Raw genomic sequence first — 22,909 nt, 5'->3', positions numbered from 1 at the left:
AGCCGTCTCCTTTGCAATGCAGTCTTATAACTTTCTCATCTCCCCACAAAGTTTTAAATTATAAAAAAAAAATGAGGAACTGAAGTAGATAAAAGCAGCTAGGCGGGAACACACAGCCCTCTAGTTAATTGTTGCAGTAACATTTTTGCAGAGAAATCCCATCTTGCTTAGAATAGAGTGAATGCGTAGAGTAGATGTGGCTGGGATTCTTAAGAGGAAATTTTATATGTTTGTTGTGTTTACAAGGCAAAAATTATTGAAAATAAAATTATTGGGTGAACTAAATGATTTCATTTAAAAAAAGACACAAGCAGCACATATTGAAATCCTTCAAAGACAACTGGATTTTCAAATGGAAAGGGCATCGTTAAACTTTGGGGCTTGTATGTTAACATAAAACTTTCAGTACTTGTACTGAGTAATTGTTATGGTGTCATGGTTAGGAAGGTGGTAGGATTTCACCAATATCCGTTAACCTTGTTGCGCACTAAACCAAAGCCATGATGGTATCCCAAATCTGTTGGTCTCATTTAAAGGGGGGAAAAAATCTGACTCAGAGTGACCCTCTTAGAGCCTAATATTCAGGTAGTCCTCCACTTACAACAGTTCATGTAGTGACTGTTAAAAGTTGCAACGGCTCTGAAAAAACTGACTTATGACCGTTTTCCACACTTATGATTGTTGTAGCATCCCCATGGACATGGGATCATAATTCAGATGCTTGGCTACTGATTCACATTTAGGACGGCTGCGGTATCCTGGGGTCATGTGATCAGCTTTTGCAACCTTCTGACAAGCAAAATCAATGGGGAAGCCAGATTCACTTCACCACCAGGATACTAACTTAACGAATACAACAATTCAGTTAACAACTGTGGCAAGAAATGTCATAAAATAAGCCAAACTCACTTAACAAATGCCTCACTTAGCAACCTACATTTTGGGCTCAATTGTGGCCGTAACTCGAGGACTGCCTGTATTTGCTTTCTGACCTTTGACTATATTAACCTGACAACAAGAGTTTAATATGAACTGGATTTTAGCTGTGAATCTTAATTCTTATTACCGGCACCGCAATAATTGAAAACCCTGAAATATAAATATAAATATATATATATATATATATATATATATATATATATATATATATATATATATATATATATATATATATATATATATATATATATATATATATATATATATATATAATCTTAATAAGAATTAAGATTCACAGCTAAAATCCAGTTCATATTAAACTCTTGTTGTCAGGTTAATATAGTCAAAGGTCAGAAAGCAAATACAGGCAGTCCTCGAGTATATATATATATATACATACATACATACATACATACATACATACATACATACATACATACATACATACATACATACTGTTGGAGCAATTAATCAGTGGTACAACTTGCCTCCAGAAGTTGTGAATGCTCCAACATTGGAAGTTTTTAAGAAGATGTTGGATAACCATTTGTCTGAAGTGGTGTAGGGTTTCCTGCCTAAGCAGGGGGTTGGACTAGAAGACCTCCAAGGTCCTTTCCAACTCTGTTATTCTGTTATGTACTAGAATGATATTTTTAATAATTGAAGTAAGGGGCATCACTCCATGGTATCTAGATAAAAAGAGTTTTCAAGTGTGCATTTTTCCCTATCATGCTCTTTGAAATGATGAAAGATTTACTCAAATTTTACTTGATCACATTACATCCATGCCATATGATTATTTTGCCAGAAATAGAGGTGGCTGGCCATTGCTCCATTCTAGAATATCTTTTTCATCTCTCTGGTGTAGCCTATAGCCCCAATATGTTCTGGTAGTTATCCTTTCAAGAATAATCAGGTTTAATCCAGGTAAGCTTTTTGAAATCCGCTAAGGTTGGCTACACACTGCCATCTGCTGGGCTTCAGAATCATATCAAGATCCATTTTGTTCATAATATTTAATGAACTTCCTTAGAAATGATTAATTATTGGTTGACAATCAATTTTTGATTTTGACGGGCCATCTCTATTATGTTGTACTAACAAAGTTGCATTTTAATTTCGAATTTAGCTTAATGTAATATGTGAATCAGTCTTTGCAAACTGGGGGTTTTACACATATTTGAGGTTTTTTTTTAAAAAAAAACTAAAAATACAATTATTGTTAAGTATCGCATTTTGAAAACATGTTCATGTTTTTATGTTCAATGTTGGGATAGCCTGCAATCGAAACAATAAACCTACTACTTATTTAGGTTACACATAAAATAGCTTACTGATGTGCTAGAATGCATGCCTTAAACAAGCCATGGTTTAAGTGTGATATGTGAATTAACTGGCTTTTCTTGCATTCTCTGCCTAGGAGACTGAACCAGTGATGGAGGCTGAAATGGATCGATCTCACCGCAGGTCTGCTTCATCTAACAACCTTCAGAAATGTAAGGAACATTATTGCAATGCTACGAATAGAAACTAGGAACATACTCTTTAGAACAGGGGGTGTCAAACTCAAGGCGAAGGATTGCCTCTGCCAGCAAAAACGGAGCCTGATAATTTTATCAGCTTTCATCTTAATATAGTTAATTTGGGAGAATTTCAGATACAGGAGCCATGGTGGTTACAATGCAGTATTGCAGGCAAATTCTGCTGACTGCCAGCAGTTTGGTGGTTCAGTTCTCACTGGCGTAAGGCTGGTTCAGCCTTCCATCCTTCTGAGGTGGGTAAAATGAGGACCCAGATTGTTGAGAGCAATATGTTGACTCTGTAAAACCCATATAGAGAGGGCTGAAAAGCCCTGTGAATCGGTATATAAGTCTTACGTGCTATTGCTATTGCTATATTTTAGTCCCCATGACACTTTTTAAGTTGATTTAAATGTCCCTGTTGTGAAGAATAATGGGTTTTTAAATGTTTACCCAAACAAAAACCACTGTTATCTATACTTTTTGGATAATTTATCTAGGTTTGGGGAGTACCTTCTTTAGCCATCTCCAGGGCAAAAATACCTCCCTAAATTCTTCCCCACAAGAGTGGTCTTTAACAAATCACCACATGTTCTGTACCTTGCTGTGAAAACAGAAATTCTAGGTTTTAGCATGTGATTATACACTGAATATAGTTTTGTAGCTCTCTAACCAGTAGCAATAACAGTAGCACTTAGACTTATATACTGGTTCACAGTGCTTTTACAGCCCTCTCTAAGTGGTTTACAGAGTCAGCATATTGCCCCCAACAATCTGGGTCGTCATTTTACCCACCTCGGAAGGATGGAAGGCTGAGTCAACTTTGAGGCTGGTGAGAGAATTGAACTGCCAAACTGTAGTCAGCAATCAACAGAAGCAACTTGCAGTACTGCATTCTAACCACTGCACCACCATGGCTCATTAGTATGCTGTGATACTGTGTTTGCAAGAAATTGTTGGACTTCTAGAATTTTTTGAAGCTGCCAGTACATATAGTCACATCAACATCACAGTGGAGAAAGCTTAGCCGTCTCCTTTGCAATGCAGTCTTATAACTTTCTCACCTCCCCACAAAGTAATAGTACTTTTTAAATTATAAAAAATATATATGAGGAACTGAAGTAGATAAAAGCAGCTAGGCGGGAACACACAGCCCTCTAGTTAATTGTTGCAGTAACATTTTTGCAGAGAAATCTCATCTTGCTTAGAATAGAGTGAATGCGTAGAGTAGATGTGGCTGGAATTCTTAAGAGGAAATTTTATATGTTTGTTGTGTTTACAAGGCAAAAATTATTGAAAATAAAATTATTGGGTGAACAAAATGATTTCATTTAAAAAATACTGATCGACACAAGCAGCACATATTGAAATCCTTCAAAGACAACTGGATTTTCAAATGGAAAGGGCATCATTAAACTTTTGGGCTTGTATGTTAACATAAAACTTTTATTTAATCCATTTATTCTGGATATAAAACCTAGTGCCAGGCTTGGAAGCCATCTTTTGCATTGGGCCTTCAGGCATGCCACATTTAATGCTGTGGGAAAATGGGAGGGGGGATTATATGGAGTATGGGAGACATATAGTCATCATAACATTCCTTTCTCAGAGAGTCAAGGGCATTTTGCCTTGCACCTGGAGTGGTGTGACTGGAAGGAATCTCCAGTTGGGACGGTGCCTGATTGGACCATATGATGGACATGTGGGTGCTGGGCAGGGACTTTCATTTGGGTGGGGAAAACCTGGAAGCGTTCAGATTCGGGTTTTTCCCAGATGAGCCAATATGACATCTGAACTTTGAGGAAACTCAAGCCTGGGAATTTTCTTTCGTTGGGGGTGTTACTTGGCACCTTGACACCTAGATTATTTACATTTGCTTGCTACTTGGTTTTAGGACCCTGGAACCATTTATTTTGAAAATCAATCTGTATTTCTATAGACTGATTTTAGTCAGTAGATAGAAGCATACATTTCTATTTTGTTTATTACGTTCTTTTCTTCATTCAAAACTCATTTATTTTTAGATCCAGTGGGGATTCCAGACTTTCAGTCTCCACTGAGAGATTCTGTGAGAGAAGAATTATTCAGCACTGAAGTTGCCTACTCAGAGCAGGCTGCAATCCTGCTCAAAGGATCATTCCCAAGGGAAACCAGGAGAATAAAGGAAGAGAGTTGCTTGTCTGTAAGGCTTCCAATGTTTTTAAGCCAGGGTTGACCATACAGTGGGCTGGGTTTACTCCCATTTGTCAGAAATGCCAGAAATGATTAGGGAAATGGAGGCTAAAACATGTGAAGAACGGTTACAGGAACTGGGCATGGCTAGTCTAGTGAAGAGAAGGACCAGGGGAGACATGATAGCAGTGTTCCAATATTTGAGGGGCTGCCATAGAGAGGAGGGAGAGTCAAGCTATTTTCCAAAGCACCTGAAGGCAAGACAAGAAACAATGGATGGAATTGATCAAGAAGAGATTCAACCTAGAAATAAGGAGGAACTTTCTGACAGTGAGAACAATCAACCAATGGAACAGAAGTTGCCTTCGGAAGTTGTGGGAGCTTCATCACTTGAGACTTTCAAGAAGAGATTGGGCTACCATCTGTCAGAAATGGTATAGGGTCTCCTGCTTGGGTGGGGGGTGGGACTAGATGACCTACAATGTCCCTTCCATCTCTGTTAATCTGTTAAACTCTGAAATTTGATGGCTGAATGGCAACATGTCATCTTTAGGATTTCAGGACTTTCATTTTTTTAGGATTAGGAGACTATTAATGAATGGTAGTAGCTTAACTTTCTGAGGGTGTCTGCCCCCATTCTCACTCACAAAACATCTTCAGAACATCAGCAGAAATATCTGGAAAATACTGTATCTGCTCCCTATTTTTGGGAAGAATTTTATTACACGAATGCTCCTGCAACCTTCTGGAAAAAGCTGAGTTGCAATCAAATTTTACCCATCCTTTTTCTAAGTTTTTAATCTATTCATTACTTTGAAGAAAGAATTTTCTCAGAATTACTAAGTGGAGCCTGATATGTCAGACTAATTTCTTATTTTTTGATTCTTTAATTTAGAAGTTTAAGATCCCCAAGGGGAGGCTAGGAGTAACCAGAACAGAAGATCTGTCTCTTCAGGACATGAAGAAAATTCCTACTCTAGCACTTATTGAACTAACTGCACTCTGTGATATTGTTGGCTTAGAGCTGAAGAGGAACAAAGCAGTTAAACGAAAGTCATCAGGTAATTTTTCATCCATTCCCCTCTTTTTTTCTATGGTACCTATAATGTGTGTTTCTTGAAATTGATGGGGCAGGAGGAAAAGTACAATTGCTGAATGACAAATGAGAAAGCTTATTTGATAGTTGCTTGCCACTGGGGGTTTGGGGAAGGGGTCCCCAACCCCCAGGCCATGGACTGGTCTGTGGCCCACCAGGAACCCAGTCCATTCAGGTGAGCAAAGCCCCATCCATACATATGTGGGATGCAGATAGAATCCACTCCTCCCTCCGACTGTGGAAAAACCACTCTACACGGAATTGGTCCCTGGAACCAAAAGGTTGAAGGTTCTGGTTTGGAAGATTCAGAGTCTCTGCAAATTTGGTACATGTAATTTCTGTTTGAATTGTCACTACGATATCTTTGGAGACTAAATCACATAATAGGGGTTTTTTTTTGGCGGGGGGGGGGGGGAGGGACAGAGCCTTATTAAAAAAAAATGGGAACATAGTTTTTTAGGATGATTTGCTCTCTGAGATGGGCAATTGTGGTTCGGGTAACTAGATGAGGAGAGAAAAGGTAATCTTACCTTCTCTGTGTTCTGCAAGCCCAAATGCAGTCTATCTGTTCCTCAGTACATTCAGAATACCTGTTCAGCTTTTCTGTCCAACTCCTCAACCTTTGTACTATGAGATTCCTGGCACCTGAGGTGGAGGTTTTTGTACAAGAAATGTGCTTTCAACAAGTCTCCACACTGCATCCTCCGCATGCTTCAGTATTCACTAGCCAGTTCAGTAATAAGGGAAGGTACCCTGTTCTCCAATAACCTTCCAGCAGCTATGACCCTGCTGCTTATACCATTGCTGTGGTATTGCTGGCATAGTTTGGCCATTATTGCTACCACATCAGGGAGCCAGCTGAATTGGAGTCTAGTGTCTATCAGCCTTCATGGGGTATTGCAGCACTTGTTTAGATCTTAAATCTTTTCTCTTTCTCCTTCTTGAATATATCATTGTGAAAAGTTCACAATATTTTCATAATATTGCTTGCCCATACAAACTTGTCTCGAATCAGAAATGTAGCCCATCTATCTTCTTTTAATAACCCCATAATCCCTTGTGGGGTGTTGTCTGGGCAACTGAATGGAGCTGAGTGTTTACTTGCCAGATGCCCTTCCTGTCGCCAATGCGGAGTTATATTCAGCAGATATATTCTCATCGTGCCCAGAGAGAGAAATATCTGCTTCTACCTAGGATCGAACTCACATTCTGATTGTGAGACGAGAGCTCCAGCTCTAGGCCACCACACTACAAGTATAGCCCATGCATGGTGGCTGTTTTTTGGTTTATTCCCACCAGCCTTCTTCGCAGCTGATGTTAAACTCAAGGCTATTTTCTCTCCTGTTTCATGGTGGTTCAAGTAAAGTCCATCAAGGAAACAGGTAAATGGCAGGCAGAGCTAAAGAACCACAAGAGAAAGCTGAATTGGTGGACATCCTAATCTTGCTTTTTTAAGTACAGTTGTTTTTCCCTATGGTCTTCTAAGCTGTCTGTCAACTCGCAAAGCAATCATGGTCTGCTCTTGAGTTGCCATGGGCAGGGGGGACGGACTGATGGAGCAGTTCAGCGGCCACTCAGAAGCACATTCCATGCATACCATTCTCCCTTTTGGATCTCAGATTACCAGAGTATTTTTTCAGCCCCCGAAAGTGCCTTGTTGGACAATGTGATTAATGACACACTCTGGGAAGAGTGGGGAAACAAGGTCACAGTTGAACCGTAAATCACGTGCGGCAGAGTTGACTTTACTCGGGAACAGTGCTGACATGTTGCTCCTAATAAATAACTGGGTTTCTTTTGAAATTTGTCTTGAGGCTCATGAGTTAATTAGGGCATACTTCGGAACCCTGACACTGTCTTTATTTCTTCAAGTTTTTGTTTTGTTTGAGAGATGAAATAGTTTTAAATATAAGTTGCTTTTATTGCAGACCACAAACTTTTTGGAGTTCCACTTGGCACTTTGCTGGAAAATGATCAAAAACGTCTTTCAAACACCCGGGTTCCACTGATACTACAAGCAGTAAGTTTTATATCTCTTGTTGTTATCAGTTCTGTGTTTTGAATTTGGCTGCAATATTGTTGCTTTCTCATGATGATTTTACCTTTTGCTTCACAGTTGCTTTCATGTTTGGAAAAGAAAGGGCTGGATACAGAAGGAATCCTAAGAGTTTCAGGGTCACAGTCTCGCATTAAGGTACATTGCTGTGGTTTTTAATTCAGTTTCTTCTGGAATTCTTTGGAAATTTATTGGACAATCCTCAGCATTTGGACCACGTTTTTTTTTTGGGTGGGGGGGAAAGATCCATTTGATCTGCAGTATCATCCCCTGTGATATATAGAAGTATATCATAGGTGATATCTAAATAAAAGTAAATAGAATGCAGACTACAGTCTATCTGTGGGTTACTACTGTGTTTCCCCCAAAATAAGTCGGGGTCTTATTTTCTTTTGACCCCCCGAAATAAGCGCTTGGCCTTATTTTCGGGAGGTCTTATTATTTTTGAGGTGCAGGAGCGGCAAGCATGGTCATCTGATGGCCGCTGCTGTGTTGCAATATTTTTGGGGAGGGCTTATTTTTTTGGGAAGGACTTATTTTAACACATGCGCTTAAAAAACAGATTGGGCTTATTATCTGGGGAGGTCATATTTTTGGAGAAACAGGGTGGACAGTTTTCAATAGACTATCGGACAATTCCTGGTGGCTGGATTGTTCTTTGGAATACCTCTGCTAAGTGTTTAGGAAGGCTTTTTTATAAAATTGATGAATCGGTAGCCTTAGTATTTTAAGGCCTATGGAAGACGGGAAAAATATGATGCACAAGAATCTTGGTAGAGTTGCTTATGCCTTCAACTGTTCAACTGACTAAGGAATTCTATCCAAATATGCAAGTGGGAGTCCCCCAGAATAAAAACCTCAATGAGAAAAATAGAAGCTCTTACGTTCATGAAAACATTGTATATTCTGATCACTTAACAAGCATTAGTTAAGTTTTAGCTCTCTGTGAGTCTTCAGGTATAGTCTTAGATATCTGGCACATCATGCAGAATTTTTAGAAGAATATAGCTGCTTCTGCTTCCCATCACAGTTGGAATCTTCTATAAGATGCAAAGGTTTCAGGAAGATGTTAAGAGGTTTCTCAGGTGTTACGTTGTCTTAGAAAGTAAAATTATTATTCAGTGTTATTATCTGTTTACAACAAAGTGAAGTCTGAACTTCACAGTACCTCATTCACTTGTTATTTATGCCTAACTGTATTTGGCTTGATAATAGCTTATCAAAGCTGGTCATTTGACTTATAAACCATAGTTAACTTTCACATATAAGCAAAACCACTTCAAATGTTAGATAAAACAAGCCACAACGTAATGCAATATTGTAGTCAATCGGTGAATATGCTTACAGTTGTTATTTCATGTTGGATAAAAAAGGAGTTCTGGGAGCTTGTACCTTAGCCATCTAACCAGAAAGTGGCAGCAGCAAGCAGGAAGAATGCCACTTTTGCTAAATTCAGAGGCATTAAAAACCCCCAATCTGTTCAATTATTGCTGCAGTAAATCATTGTGATGTATTCAATGTGGACTGGAATACTAATCAGCTTTCCATGTCTTAGCAAGAGCTATTCAGTTTGTAAGGTGCAGTACTGTATTTTGTTGCTGGGAAAATGCAATGTTATTGTTTTTCCTCACATCCAAAAGTTGATCCATCCATCGTTTGTTTCTGCAGCTGCATTTTAAGACAGACATATTCTGTTAATTAATGCAGATCACATTTCTTTCCCCTTCCTCCAGGGGCTTGTTTTAACCAAATACTCCAAAGCCTTTTTAACATCAAGGCATATCTTTTCTTTTTCCCTTTTGTCATTTTCTTCTCCTTGCATTAGTGTTTGGAACAAAAACTAGAAAATGAGTTTTACTCTGGCTTCTTCCGGTGGGATGAGGTGCATCAAAATGACGTCTCCGGCCTGCTGAAGAGATTTATTCGAGAGTTACCCACACCTCTTCTGACAGCAGAATACTTGCCTGCCTTTGCAGCTGTGCAGAGTAAGTGCTAGGCCAAATAGAAGATTTCGTAGCTTTCAGCGCTCATGTTTTTCTTGCTTTGCATGGGGTGTGTGTTTGGCATTACGCTGTAATGGATGTGTTGCTGGACATGTTCTGTAGCTGTCTGTGTCTATTTTCTTGCTCGGTCATAAGGATAAGTTCTATATAAGCTAGAAGTAGGTGTGTCATCAGCTACCTCCTAAATTTCTTGCTCCATTTGGATTTTATTGTATACTTATAATAATCTTATTTGAAATAAAAATGGAAAAGGATGATGATATGTGTCAAAACAAAACAGTGACATTGAGCATCATAATTTCCAAGAATTGGAACCTCAGAGTTCCTTATGAGCTTGCAGAAGGAAATTTAAAAAAATTATGTGTGCCTATAGCCCATAGCTGAATTCAGAAGTGGTTCATCTAACCTTCAGAAAGAAAGCTAGGATGATAAAGGTGATCCTGGATGGAGTGATAAAGAAAATGGCGGAGCCATAAGCCCATCAGTTTGACTCTTATATATAAATGGGTAAGGTAAAGGTAAAAGCTTCCCCTCGCACATATGTGCTAGTAGTTCCCGACTCTAGGGGGCGGTGCTCATCTCCGTTTCAAAGCCAAAGAGCCAGCGCTGTCCGAAGATGTCTCCATGGTCATGTGGCCGGCATGACTAAAGGCCAAAGGCGCACGGAACGCTGTTACCTTCCCATCTACTTTCATTTTTGCACGCTTTTGAACCGCTAGGTTGGCAGAAGCTGGGACAAGTAACGGGAGCTCACTCCGTTACACGGGGCTAGGGATTCAAGCCGCTTAACTGCCAATCTTTATGATCAACAAGCTCAGCTTTTTAGCCACTGAGCCACCCTCTTATAAATGAGTATTTTGTGCCTATCCACACCCACCGCGGTAAAGCCATTTTGTGAATAGAAACCTTCCCCTGTTCTCTGAGAGCCACAAAACCCCAGGTGTGTCTTTCTTGCCCCACTTGCTCTAAGCGTTATGCTTGTTCTTACACTTAATTTCCTACAGCTGTCTGGAAGAAGATGCAGCTCACTTGACATTTTTTTTCAGATGATGCAATTGAAATAGTCATAGAAAATGCTGTTCACACTTTTGAATAACTGCAGCGGTTCCTATGATTGTAACAGTTTTCCATCACTTAGGTTTCTTATACGGGTCATGTTGAATGCTTTGCATACGAGATGCGTAAAGTGGAGCAATGGACCGTTCAGAATCAGGGTCTTAGAGGTTTAATTCTCAAAAGAAATGCAATTGTTCTCTCCACACTGCAGATATCCCGGATTTGAAACGGAGGCTGCAGGCTCTCAATCTGCTCATACTGATTTTACCAGAACCTAACCGAAACACCCTGAAGGTAAGCAGGCAAATGCTACCCAGGGAGCTATGACTTGAACCATTTCCAGTGGCAATAAATCACTGAATAAAAGCTATAGCTTGGTAAATACAGCACATTGGTTTTTTTGGCATAAATTTCCCAATTTTCTCCAGCTGTGTAGAATCTTAAGTTTGCAATGTTAGGCCTGTGCAAAACACTTGGAAATTACTTAAATAGGCTGATCAGGAATTACCTGGTCTTTAGACATGTCTGGCTTTTTTCAGCCTTGGTAGTTTGCATATGTGTGGACTTCAATTCCCAGAATTCCCCAGCCGGCCAGTTTATTGTTGAGATTCCTATAATAGCATTGAATGGAAGGGGTCCTTTTTAAAAGAAATGGGCAATGAATAGTACTTCAGATATTGTGGGAATGCCACTCTCATCATCCATACCTTTGCATACTGGCTGGCATGTTGAGACTTGATGGATTCAGCAATTGCAAGAGCCCATTGTTCATAATTGCTTTAAAAATTCCACAAATTTGCATACAGGTGGTTGTTGCTTTTTGTACAATTGTACTTGTTTCATCACTTCTTATTCTTTATGACGGAGCAGGCATCATTTTGCCATAATGGTGAAAGCTTGTTACTATCTGCTAGACTCCATGGCCCATCAAATGTAGATTTTAAAAAAGTATACAGGAGTTTGTGGCATTGCAGAGAAAAATAACCCTAGCCTTTAAGAACATTTATTTCTAAAAATGGGCTTATTAACAACAAAATAAAATTTCTGGATAGCTTCCAAACAGTGCTTTGGTAGTGTGTTTATCTGTCAGGAAATAGCATATACTTTGAAATTCTGAGTTAGCAGAAATTCCTAACACTTCTACATAACTGCTAAAGGTAGCAGTTATGTAGAAGTGTTAGGAATTTCTGCTAACTCATATAAGTTAAAGACTGCAATGCCCAAACATCAAAGTATTTTTGATGTGCAAAGTAATTCATCATATCCTTTTAGAAGGATCATAACACTGAACAACTAAGTCGGCTTAATTTGCAGATTTGGGCAGCAGATAGGTGTCAGTAAGGTAAAGGTAAAGGTTCCCCTTGCACATATGTGCTAGTCATTCCCGACTCTAGGGGGCGGTGCTCATCTCCGTTTCAAAGCTGAAGAGCCAGCGCTGTCTGAAGACGTCTCCGTGGTCATGTGGCCGGCATGACTAAATGCCAAAGGCGCACGGAATACAGTTACCTTCCCACCAAAGTTGGTTCCTATTTTTCTGCTTGCATTTTTATATGCTTTCGAACTGCTAGGTTGACAGAAGCTGGGACAAGTAACAGGAGCTCACTCCGTTATGCAGCACTAAGGATTTGAACTGTCGAACTGCCGACCTTTCTGATTGACAAGCTCAGGATCTTAGTCCTTAATATTCAGTCAAATGGTATGATATTAAATGGTTCTCTTCTCTCCTCTCTCAGGCGCTGCTGGAATTCCTTAGTCTGGTAGTTACCAAAGAAAGAAAAAACAAGATGAGCCTTTGGAATGTTTCCACAGTGATTGCTCCAAACCTCTTCATGCACAAGAGTTTGCCAAGCAAGATCCCAGAAGGAAAAGAGAAGCAGCTGGCAGAAGGAGCAGCAGATATTGTTCGAATGATGATCCATTATCAAGCTTTGCTCTGGACTGTAAGTTAGGGGAAATTTTATTTCCCAAATCAATTTTAAATTATCATTAGCAAAACCTAATGTAATATTTTTCTGCAAAGAGAAAAGTATTGATTAAAAGGATCCTTTTAGCATCCTTTCACTTTATATTTCAGGCTGACAGTATTTACCAATTCCATCATTGAGATTCAAAATCATTCTTCATGGATAAATAACTCTGATCAAAGAACTATTATTTTCAAGCAACCAGAAAATTTCCAATGTCAAATGGCTGATACAATATTTGGACTTGTAAGGGTGATGGTGGGTGTAATTAAATGTATTAAATAAACAACAACCCACACATTGGTTGTTTGTTTCTCCCATCTTCAGGAGATAATTCAGAATGATTTCGTGGAGATTTCTGATGTGAATGAACTGTATCACTGAAAGTTTTCACACCTGTCATTGTTCATCTTTGCTTTAGGTTCCATCTTTCTTGGTAACTCAAATAAGAAAACTGAATGAGAACAGCAGCTGGAAGTATCAGTTCTATGACAGGAGGATCAAGAATCTGTTAAGAAAGATTCATGCAGACAAGGAAAAGACAGAAAAGAACAACGTTGAGGTGAGTGAGCTTCTCTGTTCAGCCATTTTGTATCACTAAGACGGGGTGTCAAACTAGATGTCATTGAGGGCCGTATCAGGGTTGTGTTTGACCTTGGGGATGGCCAGGGTGGGCATGGCCAGTTCAACATCACTCATGTTGCGAGCGCCTGTTGGTGGCCGAAGCGCTCTCCCAGTGAAAATGGAACGCGGCCCTCTCAAGCTCCATTTTCACTGGCAGAGGGTTGCAGGAAGCTGTCGCAGCCGAAAATGAAGCCTGGGAGGGCTGTGCATGGCCCTCCCGAGCTCCCGTTTTTGTTCGCAGAGGCTCCGTGGTCCGGTCCTTCACTGTTTTCAGGATGGCCCCATGGGCCAGATCTAAACATCTCGCAGACTGGATCTGGCCTGCAGACCTTGAATTTGACACCCTGCATTAGGACATCCTAAATGGGACTAAAGCTATCTATCCACCTTAATAATTTTGGTAAATGAAAATGACAAGGAGAATCTACTCATATTGATATGTGTAGGGATTAGCATTCAGTTGTAAGCAGGGATAATTTGGAGGACAGCGTGGGAACTGGAAGTGGTAGAAATGAAGTGCATCTGTTCTAACTCCATGCATGTAGTCCTCAGTTTATGACCATTGCTTAATAACAGTTTGAATTAATTGTGGCCTCTGAAAAAGTCAGTTAATGACCTAAATTTGAATTTGCAACCAACCCCACGTAATTGCAAATCAGTTGCTAGGCAACCGGTTCACATTTATGACTAGTTGCACTGTCCTGCGGTTAAGTGATGACAATTTGTGATGTTTGTTGCTGATTTCCCGCAAGAAAAAACGCCATTGGTTATTATGGGTTTGCACTTAACAATTGTGTGACTTGATTTAAAAACCCCGGTAAAATGGTCATAAACTCAGGTCTGATCACATGGTGACTCAAGGTATGACTGCAATGATTGACAATGGAAATTCTAATCCTAGATATGGTTGCAAATCAAGTATCTAGAGACTGATTTAATAGTCCATTCAAGGCATATACACAAATGAAATGATGGCCTGCAGAAGTGCTTCTCCTAGATGTTACCAGCATGCATAACTTGTCATCTGAAGTGACTTTTTAGTGGCTTTGGGCTGTACATTCAGTTTTGATGTGCAAAAGAACATCCAAATCCTGCAAAGTTGTTTCTCTCACATGATTCTTGCATGATTAAAAAGAAATAGGGCTGTTTTTTGTTGTTTTTTTGGTGACAAACGCCTTCAAGAAAAGTAAGGTCTCTCTCTCATGTAAACACAAGGGGGCGATCATGTTTTATCAGTTGTAGGCACTCATATGCTCCTCTTACAAGTGAAAGAAGTGGTTTTAATTATTCCTTTATGGCCGTCGTACCCTTTGCTTCTTACTGCCTGGAGGTCTACACAGAGCAGATATTAGGAGGCTAGAGTAACGTCACACCTTGATTTACCTCCACATTTGTTACAGACATTTTAGATTTATTTTTAATTTGATTTTTTTCTTCATATCTCTCTTTATTGCTGCCCCTTTCTTTCAGCCTTGCAAAATAGTCAAAATCCAGGCTTCCTTGTTCTTAAAAGACTCGCTGGAAGTTCATTTAACGCACGGAACAAAAGTAGCTGATGTTCTGAGACAGTTCCAGAAGAACCTTGGGCAGAATGGCTGGAATATTGTCAGCACAGTCAACATCATCAAATGGTAATAACTTCCCTTTTTCTCCCTTTTACCCTAAGCCTAGCAGAGCTATGGCTTGGTTTTACCTGTATGTTAAGCAGGTGGAATTTGAAAATGTGAGTTGAACACATTTTAAAGGAAACATATCTTATGTCTGTGTTTTCAGTTAGCTAGAGCAGTCAGCTCAATCACAGTAGGCAAAGAATTTCAGTGAATGCTCGATTAATTGATTTTTCATTACCTCAAGCCTAATGGAAAGTTTTAAGACTTTCCAAATACATTTCTGGGGAATGTCTATCAAGCTACTAAGTGTATCTGTACATTACAATACTTAAAAATAATTAATTACAAGGTAAAGACTTCTTTATGAATAATGAAGTCGTGTACTTTACTACCATGAAAATTAGAACACTCCTACATAGCGACTGGCAACAGAAATTCCTCTTCGCCTTATAATTTATTTTTTATAATATAAAAAAAAATCCTAAAGTTAAAAGAATCCGAATTAATGCAAGTGTGGTTCTGCAGAGTAATATCTGGTGTAATGAAACCATCTCTTGACTATGAGACACAGCAGAGATGTAAGAAGATACTGATATTCGGTGTCCATGGCAACCAGACTGATTCCACCTTGAATGAAGAGATTCCAACAAATACCCTAGACTGTCACTTTGAAAGACACTTTTCTATTTTTAAAATTGCCCTCCCATGCAAATATAGTCAAACTGAAGGGATTTGGGTCTGTTCCAGAAGAAGGAGGTAGGAGACGTGAAATATTTGCTTAGTCCTGGGAAAGTAGAAAGTGTGAAAAAGTGACTTTATTTTGTTTCCCTTAAAAACAGGTAATGAAAGTTTGGGATAGGATTTAAATATTCTCTTATATGCCCTACAACACTAAAGTAGCATTCTTGAAATCGCTGCTATGTCTGTTTCTTGACTTGGGCCTACTTCAAATGGTTGATATCGGCCATTTCCATCCAAAACTAAGAGTGAGCAAAATAAATATAAGCCACACCTTTGCTAAAGATATATTTACATTTAATATGGCATGCTTAATGTGCTGATAATAAAATGCTACACATTTTAGTTGGGAAGCTTTGTCAGAGCAAGATGAATGGAGAAAATTTGGTCTGTTGTTGAATGCTCTGAAATTTGAAGATTTATCCACAAATCCATAACCACGTACTTTTCTTGGGAACAAATACTAAAGTGGTATGCTATTGCTATCTTATGGTTGTGGAAGAGAGGGGCAGGTTGGATTTCCCTGGTCCTTTATTCATGTAGCCCTACCCTGTTTCCCTTTTTGAGAGGGGCCTAGGTCAGCATGGTACTTAGATTGAAAGAAATTTCACATTATCAGATTGTTACTCTGAAGAGGTATTTTTTGGTAGGATGAGAAAGGCTTAATTTTACTTCCAACTCTGATTTCCTTCTTCTCTCTCCCCCATTCAGTGCAATGTAATTTTAAAACAAAAAACCAGGCGTCCGATGGAAATAAGTATTTTGTCATGTGAAAGCTGCTCTTAGAGCAACAATATCCAGTCTCTAGCTACATGATGGCAAACCTGTGGCATGTGGAGCCATTTCTGAGGGCATGCAAGGTGTTGCCCTGTCAGCTCCAATGCGTATGCGCGTGCTGGCCAGCTGATTTTTTGGCCATATTTTGCCCTCTGGAGGGTTCAGGGAAACCTCCTGAAGCTTCTGGAGAGCAAAAAACCGCCCAACGTGCAAACTGGAATTCTGTTCCCAAACTTCCGGATTGCACGTTGGGCGGTTTTTCACCTTCCCCAGGCTCCTAGAAAGCCTGGAGCCAGGGGAGGGCAAAAAATGGATCTACCGGGCCCACCAGAAGTCTGGCCTCTTGGGGGGCGGGGGAGGCTGTTTTCACCCTCCCAGGTGTTATGTATCATAGTTTTCCCTCTGGTCCATTTCGCTAGGGGGCACTGTGCTCGGCGCTGATTGGTTAACTGTTTGACAGCCGGCATATATAAAGGGCTGTCAAATAAGGCTCAGCTATTGCCAGTTAGCTGAGACGCGCAAAATGTGAAGTGCCGTGTTTGGCAACCTGTTAGCAATAAACTGTTAGCATTTGTTAAGTCCTGGTTCGCCTCCCTTTGTCCACCCGTGTTCTCCCAGCTAGAACACCAGGCTCCAAGAAAGTTGTGCGCACATGTGTGGGGCAGCGGGGTATGTGTGTGTCATACGCGCATATGCAGGAAGCACGGCACGGAGGGCATTAAATTATGAGGGTGAGCGTGCAAGCACGCGCGATAGTGCAGACGTGCGTGCTTTTGGCACCCGAGGCGAAAAAGGTTGTAATTTGTTTAGTTGTAATTTGTAATCTTGATATTGGCTGGGATTCTTATAAAACCTTTTGGGCCAAACCCCAACCTGAATAATGCTGTCAATTCTATTCTGGTGCTGCGTTATAGAGACCCGAGTCTTCAAATTATGGTAATCGAAAGCTAGCTAAAAATATAATTATTAGTTACAGCTTAGCAATCATGACTCAAATATATGGCTGACTTAGAAAATCTTCTTCTGATAAAATTTGTATTTGTTTGCAAGAGGTTCCCTGTGCATAGGAAGTAGTTGCCTTGTCTTCTTCAGTAAATAAAATATATGCCTGTAGAGTGGAAAAAGGAAGGATGTGACACAATAGATTTAAGGCATTAGCACTTAATGCTCTATTAATGGCAAACCTTTTCCACCAGGAGCAGTGCAGTTTGCCTTTAACATGTTCAAGTATCTCTTGAACTCGCTGTTGAGCTAAGTTGAAATGTTGTCAATAGGTATTGATTTTTTTCAGCCTTTTTTATTTTCTTGAGAAGGTTGCCTTTTGCTAGGAGTTAAGAGAAGGAAGGAATGTCTTCACTAGACTATTGTTCTCTTGAGAGGTTTTCTCTGGCGTGTGCCCTACGGATGTGTTGTACACGACTTTCATAATCTCCACCTACCATGGTCAAATTATAGAATTAAATTAATTAAATTGATACTATGTCTTGAGCTGTAGAATCTTAAGGTAAAGGTTCCTCTCGCACATATGGGCTAGTCGTTCACCACTCTAGGGGGTGGTGAATGATGGGCGGTGCTCATCTCCATTTCAAAGCTGAAGAGCCAGTGCTGTCGGAAGATATCTCCATGGTCATTTGGCCAGCAGAACTAAGGTGCACAGAATGCTGTTTACCTTCCCACCAAGGTGGTCCCTATTTTTCTACTTGCTATTTACATGCTTTTGAATTGCCAGTTGGCAGAAGCTGGGACAACTAATGGGAGCTCACTCCATTACATGGCACTAGGGATTCGAACTGCCGAACTGCCATCCTTTCTGATCAACAAGCTCAGCGTCTTAGCCACTGAGCCACCGTGTTCCTGTAGAATCTTATGCAGAGATAAAATATAAAATGTAGACTCTATAATACTGCTTTTTCTTGCTGCTATTCCATCCCTGTGGTAATAGTATAGCCTTTTCGGGGTCAGCTACATGCTATTCACATGTGACTGATTATGTGCTATTAAGTAGGTGACCTGGTGACCACATAACCTTTCTCCACGATGTTCTATCCCCAACTTGGCCCTTCACGTCTTCCAATAGTATATCCATTGCTGCTGTAATTGAGTCATCTGTCTTGCTGCTATCCGTCCTCTTCTCTTTTCTTCCGCTTTCCCTCTTCTCCAGAGAGTTTATTGGACATATTAATCCAATATGTCCAATGTTTGATAATTTGGGTCTCATCACTTGTGCCTCAAGAGAGAACTCTTGAGTTCATTTGTTCAGTGATCCATTTCTTCATTTTAGAGGTGGGCAATGGGAGATACTCTTTCTACATTCACATGTACCTTGGATTAATTTTTATCACATATAGGTTTATTATCAGTCTCTCTAACTAATTTTATTATAAAATTATTGTTGCTTTAAGAGAAAGTTTTAATCGAGCTTTAAAAAAAGATATATGTTAAATAGTTTCTAAACTTTGTTTAACCTTTTGAAAATCAGATTTATCCAACCTTAGATCTAGATTAATAAAAATAATTTGTTTGCTGACCATTGAAAATCATTCTTTGTTTTGCAGTAATGGTTCAGTGGATTCGATGAACTTCCTACTATATGAAGTTGGCGGCAACATAAGTACGTGTGCTTTGCACTAATTCTTGTTCAAGGGGAATATGGGCTACTAGTTTCAAGGGGGTAACTTTTGGCAATGGAGAATAAACACTAAAATAGGCCTGGCAGCAAGTAAGAATTGACAGCTTTACCATTGCCAAGTAACAAAGCAGCATGGAAGTTGCTGAGAATTGTTCAGGTTGGGCATTTGGAGGAAATCCTTTAATTAAATGTGAGCCTGGTCCCTATAACCCAGGGGTGTCCAAACTTGGGAACTTTAAGACTTGTGGACTTCAACTCCCAGAATTCCCCAGCCAGCCATGCTGGCTGGGGAATTCTGGGAGTTGAAGTCCACAAGTCTTAAAGTTCCCAAGTTTGGACACCCCTGCTATAACCTGACAAAAGCATAATCCTGATTTAGCATTATGTGTGAAATATGAAAGATTCACATAAGATAGTGTTGTTGGTAAAAGTTGTTTCACATCTGATTTTGAAAGCGTGAAAAGAGAATTGCTGCAAGGGCAGAATCAAAATGCTTCCCAGAGACATTCTTGGTAAAATGCATGTTTCCAGCTACTACCAGTCCATTTATAGCGTAACGCTCAGCAAACTCTTTGGTTCTGTCATGAGCCTAATTCAACTCTATATTTTTGTCCTTTCTCTGGAAGCCTTTTCTTCATAGGGTCTTTCATCTTTCTAATCTTTACTTGTAGCCAGGGGTGAAATATACTTACCTTCACTACCGGTTCGCAAATGTGAGTGCATGTGTTTGCTCCGCTGATACACTCCAGCACACATTCGCAGAACGTCAAAAATGACTGTGATGATGTGCGGGTGGGCGGAGCCTGTTACCGAGTGCGCCTGCAAAGGTAAGTAGAACAGCGAAGGTGGTGGAAAATACACTGTGCCACGCGATTTAGATGAGCTAGAAAGCAGGAAATCCTACTTTCTAGCTAATATAAATTGCACGTCACAGCTGATCCTCGGAAATACTGGTTCGGGTGAACCAGTAGCTTTTTTTTTTAACCTCTGGTTTGGGCCAACCGGTAGCATTTCACTCCTGTTTGTAGTCCAGGAATAATGTTTCATGAAAATTGTTTATGAAATCGTTTGAAACCAATGACTAAAGCATAAAATAAACTCTAGTGAAGGGTTTATGGCTCATTTTTTAGAACTAAACAAACTGTTTTCCCCTTCTAACAGATGAACATTGCCTGGATCCAGATACATATCTTTTAGACCTGTACCATGTGAACCCTCATGCAGAATGGATTATAAGGCAAACCCCACCTTTTCCAAGGACACCTTAGGGAGACTGCTTAGTAAAAAAAAAAAGCAAAAACACAACGGAACCAAGAATTTGTATTAAGTTGTTTAAACAAAGCTGGAACCCAGCATGCCATATGTTCATGAAGATAACAGTTGAAATGGAGCAGTAGCTCTACATTTGGGAAATTAGCAATTCCTTTTCAATGTTCATTTGAGATGACAGCCAATAGAAGGTGACAAATGTTGAATGATAAGATGGCTTATATCAAAGGAAAGCTGGTAAGAATAAAGAAGGATGGAAAGAAAGCGTTTGGAAAAACTCGTGCAGATAATCGGATTTTAAGGTTTGTTCACACAGGAGCGTATCTCAATATGTAATAGCTGGTTATCAATGTTGACTTTTATAAAGTGAACCTGAATATTTGAATTAAGGCTTCTTGTATAACCGTGTAATTTTTTAAAAAAATATTCCTGTTGGTTTATTTCTGGAGAGTTTTAATTGATAACCAGCTGCTTAGAATATAGAAGGAAAATTGATTATTATAGTGGGAGTTCTACCTTAAGAATACTTCTGTCCAAGGACAGGATGATCATACTATGCACAAGTAATAACTGTAAGTAATGAATTTTTCTATAATGACTTTCAACATTGCAGTTACACATAGATGTTGTGTTTGTATAAGTTCAGTTTTACAATGACGTGTTATTTTTTCAAAAAGTATGTTCTAAGAACATCTTCCTACTAGGTTACAATGAACCATCTCAGTATTATTGTTTATATAAATTTTTCTCATATTCAAATTGGAATTCATATTGCTGTCTGTTTATAATATATTTTCTTCTGCAAAAACCCCTAATTAGAAATTTCTTAAACTTCTTTTTCCAAGACAGTCTATCTGAGCCATATAATAATTTAATATTGATGTCGTTCTGTTTCTTTGATATACTTTTTTAAAAAATTCGCTTATGGAGGTGTTGCATTTATCCAGGTTGTCCTCAAGAAAGTCATGCTACTTCACTTGGATGTAAATGTCCATATGATACCAACTTTTTCAAAACCACATTCCAAAGCAAACCCATGTATTAGTAACAAAATTCTTGTGTGGAAAGTGTGTGGAAATGATACTGTTAAAAGTGGCAATTTTATGTAACTTCTCCCCCTTCTCAATGTTTAAACACCTGGTACCTTTAGATGGGTTGGACTCAGCTTCCCATAGACTGACTTGGGAATTGTATATACATGGAAGGAATAAAGTAGTTATGATTACTTCCATTTATCACTGCAGTTTCCTCCTTCTAAATCAGAGGTGTCAAACTCAAGGCCCGCAGGCCGAATCTGGCCCATGGGGTGCTTAAATCTGGCCCACAGGGCCAGCCTGGAAATATCAAAGGACTGGCACGTGTTTCCTCTACCAGCCAAAATGGGTCTCACGAGGCCCCTGTGTGTCCTGTTTTTGGTGGCCCCAGCCTCCAGCAGTACTCTGCCGGCCACAAATAGGCCGCACAGAGGTCCCGTGTGGCCTGTTTTCAGCCTCCCCAGCCTCCAGCAGCACTCTGCTGGCCAAAAAAACCTGCCGGCCCATGCAAAAGAGCTACAATGCTGAACTGGCCCTCAAAGAAATCCAGTTTGACACCCCTGTTCTAGATAGTGATAGTTCCTGCCTTTTCCCAAGAACATTCTGATAGCATACATTGGACAGATCAGATAAGCTTAAGCACATTAAAGCCTAAACAGACTAATTGTCAACTAAGTCCCTTGAATATAGGGACAAATTATTTTGGATACATCAGATGAAATAGATTCATGCCAATACAACAAATGATGCAGCTTGTAGAGCATGCAGGTAGTCAAATGGGGAAAAAAAGTTTTGATCCATCATGAGAAACACTGCGTGAGATACCAAAAGCGAATAGTAGTGGATAAAACGTGTTTACTTTGATATTCATAAAAATCTCAGTGCTATAACGATGAGGACATACTTTTTAAAACAAATATTGCTAAAATAGATTCCTGATATAATAATGATGCTATGAGTATTATAGAGGACACATCTGTAATATGTAAGGGAAAACACCATCCTTAATTCTGTCCTTAACTTGATTTTTTTAAAGAACATTTTGGTATGTTTTGTGACAGTTGTTAAAGCAGTGAAGCATAAACTCTGCATGTTTTAAAAATGGTTTTTATTAATATTTTAATGCTGTTTAAAACAGTTATACAATAAATAACTAAACACATTTCCAAAATGTTTCATCCTGTTTCTTGCTGCATTTTATTTGTTTCTTTATTTACTTCATCGTAAAGAAATAAGGTGTAAATTTATTTATCAAATTTATTTGCTACCTATTTCCTGGTTCTGGGTGAGTTTACAATGATTTTGTCTATGCAACATGCTCAGCTGAAACACAGGAATAAAAAAGTACATGACAGCTTAGCATAATGAGTGACTACAACCATGTCTACTATGATATAGATTTCTTTTAAGCATGAAGTTACC

General features: G+C 39.4%; 1 protein-coding gene across 6 annotated transcripts in view; it reads left to right on the top strand.

Moving 5' to 3' along the window:
* The window catches only part of ARHGAP40 (Rho GTPase activating protein 40), a 69,773-nt gene extending 47,115 nt beyond the window's left edge, over positions 1-22,658 (top strand). For all 6 annotated transcript variants that reach the window (XM_081949103.1, XM_081949105.1, XM_081949104.1 and 3 more), the window contains exons 4-15: positions 2,360-2,435; positions 4,484-4,641; positions 5,527-5,692; positions 7,656-7,747; positions 7,844-7,921; positions 9,609-9,768; positions 11,054-11,136; positions 12,576-12,782; positions 13,228-13,368; positions 14,901-15,061; positions 19,111-19,166; positions 20,346-22,658. In XM_081949103.1, the coding sequence (XP_081805229.1) occupies positions 2,360-2,435; positions 4,484-4,641; positions 5,527-5,692; positions 7,656-7,747; positions 7,844-7,921; positions 9,609-9,768; positions 11,054-11,136; positions 12,576-12,782; positions 13,228-13,368; positions 14,901-15,061; positions 19,111-19,166; positions 20,346-20,452 (1,485 nt within the window). In that variant the 3' untranslated portion in view covers positions 20,453-22,658. The remainder of the gene's footprint in view (positions 1-2,359; positions 2,436-4,483; positions 4,642-5,526; positions 5,693-7,655; positions 7,748-7,843; positions 7,922-9,608; positions 9,769-11,053; positions 11,137-12,575; positions 12,783-13,227; positions 13,369-14,900; positions 15,062-19,110; positions 19,167-20,345) is intronic.
* Positions 22,659-22,909: the final 251 nt, after the last annotated feature.

The sequence above is a fragment of the Natrix helvetica genome (genome assembly GCF_964273705.1).
Source record: "Natrix helvetica genome assembly, chromosome: 3".
In the NCBI taxonomy this organism is placed as follows: Eukaryota; Metazoa; Chordata; class Lepidosauria; order Squamata; family Natricidae; genus Natrix; species Natrix helvetica.
This window is presented reverse-complemented; position numbering and strand designations above follow the sequence as displayed.